The sequence below is a fragment of the Anomaloglossus baeobatrachus genome, chromosome 2 (assembly GCF_048569485.1).
Source record: "Anomaloglossus baeobatrachus isolate aAnoBae1 chromosome 2, aAnoBae1.hap1, whole genome shotgun sequence".
In the NCBI taxonomy this organism is placed as follows: domain Eukaryota; kingdom Metazoa; phylum Chordata; class Amphibia; order Anura; family Aromobatidae; genus Anomaloglossus; species Anomaloglossus baeobatrachus.
Genome location: NC_134354.1, coordinates 173,587,362 through 173,603,237, shown reverse-complemented (window position 1 = coordinate 173,603,237; position 15,876 = coordinate 173,587,362). Strand labels below are relative to the sequence as shown.

The 15,876-nt window shown below is 43.6% G+C and overlaps 1 protein-coding gene across 3 annotated transcripts in view; it reads right to left on the bottom strand.

Annotated features, from left to right (window-relative positions):
• Positions 1–15,876, bottom strand: part of TBL1X (transducin beta like 1 X-linked) — a 478,333-nt gene that overhangs the window by 61,171 nt on the left and 401,286 nt on the right. For all 3 annotated transcript variants that reach the window (XM_075335487.1, XM_075335485.1, XM_075335486.1), the window contains one exon: positions 13,921–14,170. In XM_075335487.1, coding sequence (XP_075191602.1) covers positions 13,921–14,170 — 250 coding nt within the window. The remainder of the gene's footprint in view (positions 1–13,920; positions 14,171–15,876) is intronic.

Here is a 15,876-nt window from a genome sequence, read left to right as displayed (position 1 = left end):
TCAGCTCTTTCTGCCCATGAAGATGCCACTGCCCTCGTGAAATGAGCCTTCAGGCCTGCAGGTACTTCCTTATCACTAACAGTAAGTTAAGGCTATGCCCTCCCTGATCCACCTCGCCAGGGTGGACTTTGGGGTCCTAGCCCCCTTCTTACTACCTTGAGAAGAGACAGATTTATCCTTCTTCCAGGAACTAGTGACTAGAAGGTATTGACTTAAACACCTCTGTACATCCTGACAATGCCATCTCATCATCCTTTGGCTCATCACAGAATGATGGAAGTACAATGTCCTGAAATTTGGACACTACTTTTGTAAGGTATGCTGGGTCAGGTCTTACCACCACCCACCCGGTCTTCAAAAAATTGTGTGAATGGAGGGTAAGTTGACAGGGCTTTAATGTCACTAACCCTGCACGCTGAAGTTAGGGCTAGGTTAGGAGGACAGTCTTAAGAGCTAGGCATTTTACCGAAATAGAATCTAAAAAGGTTCAAACAGGGGACCTTTCAGGGCTGCCAACACTACATTAAGGTCCAAAGAAGGTAGGGCTACTATACGCTTAGGTTTGAGATGGGAATTGGCTTTAATAAACCTAACCACCCATCGGTTCCCCACCAGATGATAATCATCCAGTGCCGCCAATGCTGAAACTGAACTTTAAGCGTTTTACCCGACAGGCCCTGTTCTAAACCTCTTTGCACAAATTCCAAAACTGAGTTTATTGGTACCACTCCTGTGAGGCTAGCACCCGTAGACAGTTTTCCAGGTTCTACAATATATTTTTGTGGTAACCGGTTTTCTACTTCGTAATAAGGTGGAATCTAAATTCGGGGAAAACCCCTGCTACTCAGTAGTGCCCTCTCAAATTCTAGGCCATGAGGTGTAATCTGTCTGAGGATGGAAGGCCGGCCCTTGGGAGAGAAAAGCCAGGATCTCTGGGAGAACCCACGGACTGGAGATCGACATCTGAGTAAAAAAAAACAAAAACAAAAAACCCACGGTCTCTTTGGCCAGAAGTGAGCTATGACAATAACCCTCGCTTTGTCATCCGTGATCTTTTTCAGGAATGTCGGAAGTAGCACTAACGGAGGAAAGGCATAGGCTAGGTCGAAGTTCCACTTCAATAGGGTATCTACAGCATACGGTTGCTCCTTGGGGTTCAGAAAACAAAATTGACAAACCTTCTGTTTGGTGGCAAATAAATCCATTACCGGAGTAGCCCATTTTTCTGCTATGTGTAAGAAAATGGACTGTTTGAGGACCCACTCCCCCTGTTTCAGCTGAGTACAGCTCAGGAAATCTGCCATGTAGTTTTTTTTCCCTCTTATGTGTACTGCCAAGTGGGACAGTAAATGCGTCTCTGCTAACTGCAGGAGTCAGTCTTTTATAGTCATGAGGGACATGGGCCTCGTCCCCCTGATTCAGATAAGCCACTGTCACCTGATTGACAAAATGTGTCTATGATGACCTGTCAGTAAGGGCAGGAGATTAAGGACTGCAAGTGCCATGGCTATGAGTTCCCTGAAGTTTGAGGAAAATGCTGCCTGTGTTGACCAGAGTCCCTGAACCAAATTGTCTGGTAGGTGCGCCCCCCAGCCCATGACACTTGCATCTGTGGTAACTATTTTGGACATAACAGACCATAGAACCTCTCTCATTAGGTTCCTTCGGTCCAGCTACCACTGAAGGAGCTTATGGAATCTGGTTGCAGTATTCATTTGTCCAACTTGTCTCCCAGAACCGCCTGATCCCTCAACATGTCCCAATGGAGGGCTGTGGTATGCTCTTGGGCCCAAAGGACCACCAGAATGGTGGATTTCAGGGAGCCCAGGAGAGAGCATCCCCGAGAGAAATTTTTGGAGAAGTTACTGCCTGCAGCACCAGACTGTGGATCTTTTCTATCTTGGTGGGAGGAAGACTACATTCCTGCATGATAAGAGTCCAGCTTAAGCCCCAAGAAGGTCTGTACTGTGTGACTCCAATCTTTACTTGTCCCAGTTTAGGATCCAGCACAGATGTTCCAACTTGGAACAGACTTCCTGAAGGATGAGGGAAGAGTAGCTGGGAGACCTGTCTACAACCAGGAAGTCATGGAGATATGGGATTACAAGGACCTTTTTTTTCCCCCAGATGAGCTGTGATCTCTAACATGATTTTTATGAATACCCGTGGGGCAATTGCCAGGCCGAAGGGCAGGGCCCTGTATTGCAAGTGCCTGATCATTCCATCCATGCAAACTTCCACCCTGAAATATTTCGGAAATCGAGGGTCTATGGGGACGTTACAATATGCATCTTTTAAGTCCAGAACACTCATGGGGCAACATGGGAACAGATTTTATGGTGGACTTCATGGACGATTTTTTTTTTTTTTTTTTTAGCCCCTTTAAAATTTATGGTGTGAAAGGTATTTGATTTTTTTTTTTATTTTTTACCCTAAAGAGTTGAATACCTCTACCTCATCTACTAGGACTTCCATTAGGACCAATTTCCCTAACAGATTTCTTACCTCCACCTCTGGAGCCTTTTGTTCGCCAGGGGAAGATCTCAGGTTTGTCAGGAGAAATCTTCGAGGGAAGGGTGCTGGAGGGGGAGGGGGGGACTTAAGGCCCCTTAAATGGCAACTTTAGACCTGATCTTATTATGCTGATAACCCAAGGATTTAGGGAAAACTTTTCCCAGGCTGGAAGAAAATGGGCTAGTCTTCCACCTGGGCAGGAGAGTCATTGAGAGGACTTCTTATCCTAGGAAGGGCCCTTGAACATTAAGCCCTTTCCTTCATTTTTCAGATCAAGAACCCCGGTCCCTAGATTGATTCTTACGGTTGTACTGTCTCTTGTGACAGGACAGTTTGAAGGATGAAAAGGACAGTCTGAAACTTTTTTATCCCCCACCTTCTCAACTACATCATCCACTACTAGTCTGAAGAAAAAAAAAAAACAAAACTCTCCTTGACAAGGGATTGAGCAGAGTTTGGCTCTCACTTCCAGATCTCTTAGGCAACATTTCAACCATAAGACCAGTCTAGCCACGTTATAAAGCATTGCCAATTTGGCAGCCAATCTTGTCGAATCTGCTGATGCATCAGAGATTAATGTAGCTGCTCCCTGCATCAGTGGCAAGGAAGACAGAATATCCTCCTGTAGAACTTTCCTCAAGTTTGTGCTCCAACTGTGTAAGCCATACCGCCAGGGATCTCGCTGTACATGTAGCTGCAATAGCTGGACAGAGCACCTGCCATGGACTCCCAGGCATTTTTAAAGGAAGAGATCCGCTTTTCTGTCCATAGGGTCTTTTAGTGACCCCATGTCTTTGAAAAGAATCAAATACTTTTTGGATTCCTTGGCTACGCTATATCCAATTTAGGAGCCCTATCCCAGGAGGAACATGCGGCTTCCTCAAAGGGGTATTTTCGTTTAAAGTTGCCAGGTATAGACCCCCTCTTGTTGAGTTTCATCCACTCTCTGGATATAAGGGACTGCACTGTCGACCACCGGGAAGGCCCAACGTTTCTTCTGCTCTAGTGCTCTAAACATTGCATCCTACATAGAACGTTGCGGTTTCTCATCAGACATGTCCATCGTACTTGTGACCACCTTAATCATCCTGTTTTCAATAGGCAATAACTGGTGCTCTCCAGCAACAATGTCAGAAAAGGAGGAAGAAGCAGAAACAGAGGAACCACATTCTCTCCAATCTGCTTTAATTTGCCAAGGTAGGGGGTGAATGTCTGCGCTTCATACAGGGGGCTCTCAAAGACTGAAGGGAGCTTCTTACTTCAGACCTAATAATGGATCTGAGATCTGAAGCAAACCCCAGGGTTTCCTCTGAAAGGATCTGCTGGATACAATCCTTGCAGTGCCTTTTGGTCCAAGTATGGGCTAGCTTTTTTGTGTTTAAAAAAAAAAAAAAAAAATTAACACTTCCTTGGCTTTTCCACGTAACAGGGAAAGAGGAGAGACAAAAAAACCTCTACCAAGTGAGCTTTTCCGAAGATCACTCACCGCTCCGATGTAAAGAGGCGGTACCGGGTTGGTGTGAGGAGTGCTGCCATCCAACAACTCTCCCCTGGAGGCTCCTCTGCTGTCGGGCTTGTCACAGCTCTGCTGACTGGACCAGGTACCACTCTTACTAGAGAGTCTTCCACCAGATCCAGTGTTGCTTCGATAACGCTGAGGCTGCTTCTGCTACTTCCCGGGCTTCCTAGGAGCAGAGGGGGACGACGGCTGCAGCCCTTGTCACTGCTGCTGATCCCGATCCATCCTGCTGGAGGGGTCAGACTGGAGCATATGCCACCGACTTGTGGACCCTACGCAATTTTTAAATGGACGGGGCACTAAGCAGCCCCCTCCAGCGCTTCTTGACACTTCCGTGTCTGAGTTACTGGCCGGAATAGCATCACCACAGCATGACCGTGCATATGCAACTAGAGCGCGCGGCGCCACACACAAGATGGTGCTGCGCATGCGCGGGACATGCAATGTCATCCAAGATAGTGCCACTCGACGCTACAACACATGCTGCAGGAGATGCAAGGCAGTGGCTACCATCTCAAAGAGAGGGCCACAACCTGCATCCGCTCCTCACAGTCAAAGCCCCCATGGACCTGCTGTGGCAAATCCAGGGAATCCAAGCTGGCCAAAGCAGGTGCCACTACCATAACTGACCACTGGGGCTGATTAAGCAAAGATTCTCCAAGGCCCTCCAGGACAATCATATCCTGAGGTTCCCTATTCAAGGACAGGAAATCAACCGATGTGGGGAGAGGTGCCACTCATCCTGTAGATTTCCTTGAAAGGCAGATCCTCTCATGTGGTGCAGTCATAGGGTGAAGGAAAAAAAATAAAACTTATTTGTACACCCTCCTCCCCCCAACACAGTACTACAGACAAGAGATACCTTCATTCACCAATTTGTTTCCCTGGCAAAATCGCTAATCCAGGTCCAACATATTCCAATTAGGAGGACCCACAACAATTTCATACTTGCTTTCCCAGTCAATGAAGAACAGAACATTACCCAATGGCTGAGAGAACTGTCAATGCACCCTCACACTGCTGTGAGAACCACTACAGGGACCTGAGGACCTCAGGTCACTGCAGTGGCTCATACAGCAGTGTGTGATGGGCTAAGAACATGATGAGTGTTGAAATCATGATGTTAGCTCAGTTCTATGCCCAATGCCTTTCTCATGCTAAATATCGCAAGAGCCCACTGCTGTGACAGTTATATCGCGAGCTCTTGCAATACTTTGCATGAGGATGGCCATGGGTATTGAACGCCGTGACCAGCAATGACATGACAAGTTCAGCTGAGTTCACCTCCACGGGAAATTAACTGAGTTGACTTTATGACGTCACCGCTCGTCATACACACTCCCGTACTGTGAGCCATTGTAGTTACCTGGGGCAACCTCATGAGATCCTCTTGGATCACTGCAGTGGTTCTCACACATGAGGCTGGAGTGACTGCACTCCCAGCCAATGGGGAACATTTTGTTATTCATTGACTGGAACAGCAAGTATGGGATCATTGTGGGACCCCCTTATTAAATTACCCAAATGAGGATTAGGGATTTGGCAGGGAAATAAATTTGTGAAAGAATTTGGTTCAAAACAGGAATTTACTTTTGGTGAATAGTACAACATCACTATGGATTACCTAGGACAAGTTTATGAAGTTGTTTTGATAAAATTTGTGAACGAGGGCTGTAGTCAGGGAGAGTTTGGCCAAATAATTTAGTTTTATTTTTTCAACTACTGGATTGGTAATGAGGATGTTTGCTAGACACTTACCCATTACTAATACCAGGGAAATTCACAACAGGCATCAACCTCATTTATTACCCCATTTGCCACCACAGCAGGCCAATAGGATGAGCCAAGGTGCCAGGACTGGCACATCTAGTGGATGTGCCACTTCTGGGGCAGCTGTGGCGGGCCAAATAATCCATTTTACCATTGCTGGTGATCTAACAATAGCAGGTCACAGGGTATGTACAGATGGAACAGGGGCTCCTAGGCTGACCCAAAGACTGGGGCCCCTGGGCCTACCTGATCTCAAAATGTAGACCCAGTGGTAGCCAGGTTCAAATCCCCAGCATGGCACGGTCTACTGTCCAAACCCCGAAACTACTCTCCCCTACTCAGGAAGCAGGCCAGAAACCCAGTAACTAAAACCCCACAAAAAGGAACAAACAAGGGTAAACAAAACCTACTGCACTCAAACACAAAGGAGGGACAATACATGAACTGAGGAGTAACACAAAAAGGGAAGGAAATAACTACATAACTGGAGAACTTACACACTACACGGAACCGAAACTCAAGGAACATCATAGAACAGGAAGCAGACGCTATATCCAGCAAACAGCCCCAGAATCCAGAACCTTATAAAAACTGAAGATGGTGATCAGCAGCCTGAGCTCCCAGCAGCTGATCGCAGGCTAGCAGAAATTAACTCCCGCTGTGCTGGAGAGCAGTAAAGCTAGAATCAGCCGACGCCCATGACAGGCCATGCTACTAAACAATCCCAAGCAGTTTGTTGTATTCTGCAGTGTGAACAGAGTCTGTCGCTGCTATGACACCCAGTGAGTGCAACGCAGAACACCGCATGAGGGTATGTGCGCACGTTGCTTTTTACCTGCTTTTTTGCTGCTTTTTCTTCTGCGCTGTTTAATGCCAAAATGGATGTGTTCTTCTATTCAAGCAAAGTCTATGGGAATTTGGGTTTCTTGTTCACACTATGTTGTTCAAAATGCTGCCTTTTTGTGGCAGAACTTTGGTCAAAAACTCAGCTTTTCAAAGAAGCAACATGTCAATTGTTTTTGCCATTTGGGTTTTGCACTGCAAAGCTGAGTTTTTGACCAAAGTTCTGCCACAAAAAGGCAGCATTTTGAACAACATAGTGTGAACAAGAAACCCAAATTCCCATAGACTTTGCTTGAATAGAAGAACACATCCATTTTGGCATTAAACAGCGCAGAAGAAAAAGCAGCAAAAAAGCAGGTAAAAAGCAACGTGCGCACATACCCTGACACAGCGTGGGTTGACCTTTGTTTTGGATTACCAGCCAAGGTAAATCTGCCAGCTGGCTTCCAAAAATAAGGGGGAATCCCCCACGTTTTTTGTTTTTTTTTTAACATGGGAGTCTATGGAAATGGATCCGTTAACCGATTGTTATTTTGCCATCTGTTTTTCTTGGATTTGTAAAGAATCAATTTTTTCATTACTGGATCAGTTTCAAATTAAAGAAAATAGCACTCCATTAATGGATCCATTTTCCATAGACTTCCTTACAAAAAAAACCCAAAAAACCCAAAACAAACAGAACCTTCAAAAATCAATTTTTTCAAAATGGACAAAAAAGTTATTTGCACAACTTTTTTGATAACATTGCTGCTGGATCTGTTTGAACAGATGATTACAGGACATGTGAACATAGCCTTAAAAAAAAAAAATCCTGAAAAAGTACAAACATATTTTTGGAAATGCCCCTAAAATTATTTTATATGCCTAAGGGAATTATTGTAATCTGTTGCTGGCTTATTTGCTAATTAGGATTCTACATAGTCATAACAGTATATAAAAATAAATAATCTGTATTTCATTGGTGAGGAGAGCACACAATTCATTAGATTTTTCTTCCTTGATACCGTGAACATGAAAGGGAATTTGTTAAGAGAGTAGACACCTAAAATAAGTTATGGAAGACATTATAGCATTAAAGTAGTGTGTGCACCTAAACCTGTTAATGATTTATTGTCTAATTAAACTTCATATTAGTATAGATGTGCAACAAAAACTTTATAATTTAGGACAGGACTAAGTATTTATATTTTGCACCATATTTTCAATTCATTACAATGTATGATGTGAACATTGGTCTCACCAGACAGAAAAAAATCATCTCAATCGGTCTTTAGGGCAAGGTTCCACTTGTGCTTTCCATGGACGAGTACATTCCGATAAAACATAGGATTGCACTCGCACCGGAGCAAAACTATGGGGCAGTGTCTATCTGCGATTGATTTCTCATGCCATGTCAGCATGAGAAATGAATCGCAGCATCATGCATTTGGCAGCGATCACTCACACCCACACAAGTCTATGGGTGCGTGTGAAACTTCGCACTGCATTCACCTGTCATTTGATCACAGTGAGATGTATGCGGAGACAGGTCGCAGGAGGGAGAAAGTGATCGCCATCTCTCCTCCGCAGCTGTTATCTGATTACAAGATCGGAATACAGTCGCATGACCCTCGGGCTCACAATCGCAGCAGAGGTTCGTTAGCATATTGCTTCCTATGCTCTCACAAGTGGAACCAAGCCCTCAATATGAGGCTCGTACATCTTAACTCTCCAAGGTGGAATATGTGAAAATCTCCATGAGGTTTCTTTCACATGTCAGTATTTTGCATCAGTATCAGTATTTTATCAGCATTTGGATGCCAAAACCAGGAGTGTGTCCAAAACAGAACAGGTGTCAGTCTTTCAATTATAGCTCTTCTCTTTAAGTTCCACTCTTGACTTTGGCATCCAAATACTGATGAAACACTGATGCGAAATACTGACACGTGAAAGAGGCCTAAGGCCCCTTTCACACGTCAGTGATTCTGGTACGTTTGTGCTTTTTTTTAAACGTACCAGAATCACTGACATACGCAGACATATTATAATGAATGGGTCTGCTCACACGTCAGTGATTTTTCACTGCACGTGTCTCCGTGCAGCGTACCCGCGTGTGCGTGATTGCTGCACGGAGACATGTCCATTTTTTTCTGGCATCACTGATGTTCCACGGACCATGCAGTGGTGTGGTCCGTGAAACACGTGCCAGAAAAAAACGTGCTTTTAAAATAAAAAACATTTTAACTCACCCGGCGTCCAGCGATGTCCTCTGCAGCCCGTTCTCCCTGCTCCTTCTGTGCCAGCTGATTACTGTCGCGCATATTCATTATGCGCGACACAGCCGACCCGGAAGCAGCTGCTGCAGGGGTCAGCGCCGGCCGGATGCTGCGTCGCGGGAGCGATCAGCACCATGGACAGCGGGAGAGGGCGCAGGTGAGTGAATCTCTAAGTGCAATCACGGGCCACAGAAAACGGAGCCCGGATTGCACTTAGACAACCCACGTGTGCCGTGATTTTCGGCACACGCAGGGACATGTGCGTGTTTTACACGCCAGTGAAAAACGTCTGTGTTTTTCACTGACGTGTGAAACGGGCCTAAGGCTGAGGTCAGATGGGCGTATAAAAAAAAATAATCATAATTGGTCCGATTTTCATCCATAAATATGGGACGATTTTTTTCTCGCTTGTCATCTATGTGCTGACTGTGCGTAATCCGTTTTTTTACTCATCAGCTGTTAATAATTTACATTTTCCTATGCTACAAAATAATAATAATTCATAAATAATATTAGATTTGTAAAAATTGGATTCTAAACAATGGATTTATATGGCATCCAATTTTTTTTTCACACCTGACCGATATCTGAGTAAACGCACAACATGCTGCGATTATTTTCGCAGACAGATTCTACCAGTGACAAAAGTTGATCATCAGCACTGTCACATTGAATAACATTGGTCTGTGTTATCAGTTAATAAAAAAAAATAAAAATAAGTGAGCATTGATCAACTTTCTCTTGACTTCTCTAAAGATTCATTGTTCTGATGCAGAGTGAGATATCAGAGTGTAAGGCTATGTTCGCACGTTGCGTTTTTTACCGCGTTTCTGCAGCGTTTTTGGCAGCAGCGTTTTTGTGCCAAAACGCATGTGTTTTTGATTTCCAGCAAAGTCTATGGGAAAAGCAGAAATCCTGTCTGCACTTTGCTTTTTTTTCTGCAGCGTTTAATTTGCATATTTGTGGTCAAAAACCATGCTGAAAAAGAAGCAGCATGTCAGTTGTTTTTGCCATTTCTGCAGCGTTTCCTTAACATTGGAGTCAATGAGAAATGGCAAAAAGCAACCAAAATCACAATTCCTGCGTTTTTCATGCTTTTTACCTGCTTTTCAACTGCGTTTTTGGCTCCAAAAACGCATGCTTTTCTGGGCAAAAATTAATGGGTTCTAATGTTCCTTTACACACACACAATAACCGAAAATTTAAATGTAAAAAATTAATAAACTTTAGCTATTTTTCTGTTAAAATGTGCATAACCACTATTATTACATTAAAAATGATAATTTCCCATATAATTTAATTAAAAGTTAATTTTATACTTTTTTTCTCTTTTTTCATTATTTTTGACTAATTCAACTTTATTTCTCAGTGTCTTGATCTCAAAAACGCATCTGCAGAAACGCAGGTGAAAACGCAGGTAAAAAGCGCTAAAAACGCACTAAAAACGCGGTAAAAACGCATGCGTTTTTAGCGCTAAAAAATTGTCAAAAGCCATTTGGTCAAAAACCAAGGGAAGGAAAACGTGCAGAATAAACTGCAGGTACACCGACGCAACGTGCGAACATAGCCTTAATGTTATGACCTACAAAGGATTTTATATAAGTACTGTATCAATGTTTGGAAATAGTAATAGTGAAGGCTCCTGCTTATTTGAAGGAAAAAAAAATAGTAATTGCCCCTAAAAAATAATCCCTTCACTATCAAACCACTATTGCCCTCTCTAGTTCCAAAAAAGTAGTCCAGATCTAGTTATCCCTGCTTAGAATTAGATACCACCTTATTGCCTAAAGTGAAGCAATTCTCAGAAAATGACCTATTGTTTAATTAAGGTTATTGTGTTAAATATATTTAAATAAAAATGCAGGCAATTTTTGTTTTTACATATTACAGTCGGTATTAAAAAAGAAAAAATTTCAATGTTCACACTTTGTTATTACAGATTCATTTAGCATGTTGTTTCAGGAAACAAAACATTTACATTAGCTACCATGAACATATTAATCTATCTTTTGTATTGAAGTGTCTAATGAGCATGTGGAAAGGTCATTGTAAAGAAAGGGAGAGCAGGTCAGCTGTGACATCACCAAATGTGATGTGTGAATCCTTTGTTATCAGCTCTGTATAGAGATATTGCTACCAGTCATTTTAATCCTGCCTCTGCTGATAAAGATCCTGCTAAAACTGTTGAGGGGGCTTTACACGCTACGATATCGTTAATGTTTTATCGTCAGGGTCACATCGTTAGTGACGCACATCCGGCGTCATTAACGGTATTGCAGCGTGTAACACTTACCAGCGACCTTAAACATCCTCCAAAGTGGTGAAAATCGTTCACCATGGAGAAGTCGTCCTAAAACCAAAAATTGTTAAAGGTTGTTTAAAGATGTTGTTCCTCATTCCTGCGGCAGCACACATCGCTATGTGTGACACCGCACGAGCGAGGAACCTTACCTTACCTGCGTCCCGCTCGCAATGAGGAAGGAAGGAGGTGGGCGGGATGTTCGTTCCGCTCATCTCCGCCCCTCCGCTTTGATTGGCCGGCCGCTTAGTGACGCCGACCAGGTAAGTGCGTGTGATGCTTCCGTAGCGATAATGTTCGCTGCGGCAGCGATCACATGATATCGCACGTACAATGGGGGCGGGTGCTTTTGCGTACGATATCGCTAGCAATTGCTAGAAATATTGTAATGTGTAAAGCCCGCTTTACTGAAAGGACAGGAAGCCTGGGGCCGAATTCATTAGGACTAGCATCGTACAAATTAGTCTTAGGCCCCCTTCACACGTCCGTGAAAATCACGCACGTTTTTCACAGACGTGTCAAAGGTGTGTATTGTCCACCAAGTGCCATTTTTATGGCACAACGTGTGTTCTCCATGTGTTATCCGTGATAACACACGGAGAACGGGAAGTTTCTGCTCACCTGTCCCTGGTGTTGCTGTCCGTGGTGCTGATCTTCGGTCCCCGGTCCTGCCAACTCCCCACTGCAGCTTCCGGCCCGCAGTGAAGTGAATATGCAATGAGCATAATGATTGGGGGTCGGAAGCAAGTGACAGCAGCATCAGAGACAGCAGTGTCGGAGAAGGTGAGTATAGAATTTTTTTTTTACAAACACGTGTGTTTTCTCTGGTGCGTGTCAAACAGATCACATCTGTACGGTTTGTGTGCAGGCCGTGTGACACCCGTGATGCCGTAGAAAAATGGACATGTCTACGTGTGGAGCACACGGGCACACGTATGCTCCATACGCACACATGGTCCATAGCAAAACACACACGTGTGTGCAGACCCATTGATTTTAATGGGTCTACGTGTGCCCGTGTCTCCGGCACGTGAGGAAATGGACCAAACATGTACCAAAGACACGGACGTGTCAAGGAGGGCTTAGGCTAGGTTCCCACTTTCATATTGCTTCTGATGCGAGAGCAACGGATGCGATATGCTACTGACCCTTGCCTCAGGCTCTACTATGAGCGTGAGCTGAGTGTCATGTGACTGGCTCATAGCTGCGAAGGAGAGGATGGGGACTGTGGTGAACAGGGAGGGGTTAATCTGCATATATCGCACTGCACTTGGATGACATCTGAGTCCAGTCCAATGTTTCTCTTGCACCCATAGACGTGTTTGGGTGCGAGTGACAAACCTCTCACAATCGCAGCATTACTGTGACTTTTTCCTCAGTCCGTTTAGGGCTGAAGAAAAACTAACACATCTGAGCTGCAGCATTGCTTACATGGGGCCGAGTGCAATGCGAGATTTTCTCACATTGCTCTCTTGTGAGTCATATGCAAATGTGACTCCGGCCTTAATGAAGGGCTCACTATTAGTAGTAGTAGTTCAGTTCGACATCTTCATCCGGACTTTAGATAAAGTTCAGTTTGGGATCCGGACTTGACCTGAACGCCAATGGTCACTAATTGGGCAGTTCAGGTCTCTGCCCACATACAACTCACTTCTGGGGTAGGGTGGGGGTTTTTCCAAATTTTTTGCTGCAGACTACATTCGATAACGCTGTTACTCCCAGTGTGAGCCGTTCAAACACTGGACCGAGGACCAAGCGTGCCCAAGCACAGCGATGCTCGAGCGAGTGATATTCATATGTAAAGGACCTGAACTCTGAAACTGAACTCTGTTGTGTTTTGTAAAGGCAAGGAAGAAGGACGGGACTCAGCACCAATTCCAGGATAGCAAAAAATATAAATCCAACGAAAAATATATAAAAATGTAGAAACTTTATTCAATGATTAAAAATCCAAGAAAAACATCATCGGTTCCATGAAAACATGAAAACATGATGTTTTCATGGAACCGATGATGTTTTTCTTGGATTTTTAATCATTGAATAAAGTTTCTACATTTTTATATATTTTTCGTTGGATTTATATTTTTTGCTATCCTGGAATTGTTGCTGAGTCCCGTCCTTCCTCCTTGCTATTGCCTCTACGGACCTGCCTGTCCGGTGGACTGCCTGCATCCCACCGGAACTGAGCGGATACATATATGGGTGAGCTGAATAATTTTTTTTTTTCTTGTGTTTTGTAAAGTCTGTGTTTAGTACGAATGCCGAACCTCCGGTTTGCTCATCTCTACTCACTAGAGTATGATGCACCAATTCAATAAGAATTGCATGCCTTTTAACAAACTACATGCGTCTGGAGTGTGGGCACAGTCATGACCGACTCCTCCCCAACGCTACATGATTTGGCAGAACTACTGTAGACTGGCCTAAAAACACCAACAGTAAAAGAAAAATTGATGACTGTGTTGCACAAAAACTTTTCGAAGCGATTTATGCCAGTTTCCTTGATTAAAAGTCTTAATGAACTGGGGGTCTATGGGACTAAAAAAGACCCAGTGGCCAGTGTGAACATTGCAACATTATTAATCTATTTTTATTTTTTTTAATAAAGATCAAAATATGAAAAATAAAAAAAAATAAAACTGGCAATTTAAAAAAATAAATAAAAAATACATGAACTTGATTTAAACAGGACATTTTCTGGTGAGTTTCCCTCTACTTACTTATTGCATGTGCCCCATTTTCATCACCATTCACAGTGGCCGCTCCATTCTTTGGTGTGATCGGTTGTTGTGCAGGAGCTGCGGGCGCAGTGGTGATGGGTGCTGCACTTGGTGCACACGCTGTTGATGCAGCTTGCTGTTGAGCCAACTTCTCTCTGAAGGCTTGTTGTCTGGTTTGTACAACATCTGGCATCACGGCATCAATCAGAGACAATGATTCTATCGGCCGACCATCAAAGACTGTTCCGTCCTAGACAAAACAGTACATGTATAGTTATGAATGCCATATACTCTTCTCTATTCAGTAACTAAAATCTGAAAATGCAAAGATGAGTCAAAAAATGTTGTTCACTCTTGTTGTATTAAAACTTCTGTTGGCCACAATGTATGAACAACACATTCTTTATGAGGTTGCTGTCTCACCAACTGTGTGCAAGTTTCAACATTTTATGTCAGTTCATTTGTTACTGTGATATGAGAAACAATGGCTGTTCCACTTGTTATTTGAACAAAAAAAGGACAGTGTGCTGTCATTCGTTTTATGTGATCTGAGGAGGTTTCTGGCATTGACATTTGTTAAAAACTTTCAGACAAAATGCAGAGAACTGCAATACAAGGTGAGTGTATTGTTGCACGACAAAGAATATCTGCACAATGCTACCTATACTGTCACTCTCCAAAAACTTTGTTTTGATATGTTAACCCTTCCCAACATATGACGTAACAGTATGTTATGTTTTGTGGTCACTTGCCGCAAATGGACATACCGGTACGTCATGGCGATCATGTGCGTTACTGTTTTGCACAGTTCGTGGTGAAGGTATGTATGTGTGTGATCTCCCTGTGCTATCTGTGTGACATCTGGATATCACATGAACAGTATGAGCTAGTATACTTACCTGTCTCCAGCACTGCTATTACTTCCGGGTCTGTGCTGAGTGCAGTGAATATGCAATGAGCATAACGAGTCGACGCGGAAGAAACAGCAGAGACAGCAGCGCTGGACACAGGTAAGTATAAAAATTCTTTATTTGGACATGTCACCGTGTGGAGCACATAGACACGCGTATGTTCCACATGGACCACCAGTCTGTGTCAAAACATGGATGTGTGAGCAGACCCATTGATTTTAATGGGTCTAGGTGTGTCCGTGTCACACATACCAGAGACAAGGATGTGTGAAGGAGGCCTTAAAGAGAGTCTGCTGCCAATTAAGCTGCCTAAAGATTGACGGTAGGCACCTGTCCCTATTTAAATCATACTAGTCAAGTATTGCTTAACTTATTTTTGAATTAATAATAAACTTATATTTGATATGCAAATGAGGGCACTTTTGTGCACCCTTAGAATGGCCTTTGCCTTGGTGAACCCATATTGCTCTCCTATTTGCATAACAAGCTGGTACATTACATGGATTAAATTGCCTCTAGTGTCCAGAGCAAATGGTATGTCTGTCTGAGCCTGGGCATTGAGACATCAGAGCACACCAGCACTGACCCCATGAGTGTATAAGTGCACCACTGTGGTCATCCAGTGTCACTGCACAGGGGCAGACAGAAGACATAGTGCTTGCTCTGTTAGTAAGAAGTGAATCATTGTAAGGTACTGGCTTTATTATGCAAATAGGAGGGCATGACGATGCACCAAAGCATAGGTCACGCCAAGGGTGCAACGAAGCACCCTCATTTGCATATCAAATAAAAGTTGATTTTTAATTAAATACTAGGATAAGCAATACTTGCCTATTATGAGTTAAATAGGGGCTAAGTGCCCTATATTAATGTTTAGACAGCTTAATTGCCATTTTGAGGATGACCTACCGACCTAATTTGTGAAGTACTGCAGATCACACATGCCCAGTTGCTCTGTCCCATCATGTGAATAAAAGAAATGTATGGAAATTGCCGAAGATGAAACATCTTGGGCATCTACACATTAGCAGAATTTTAGGAAGTG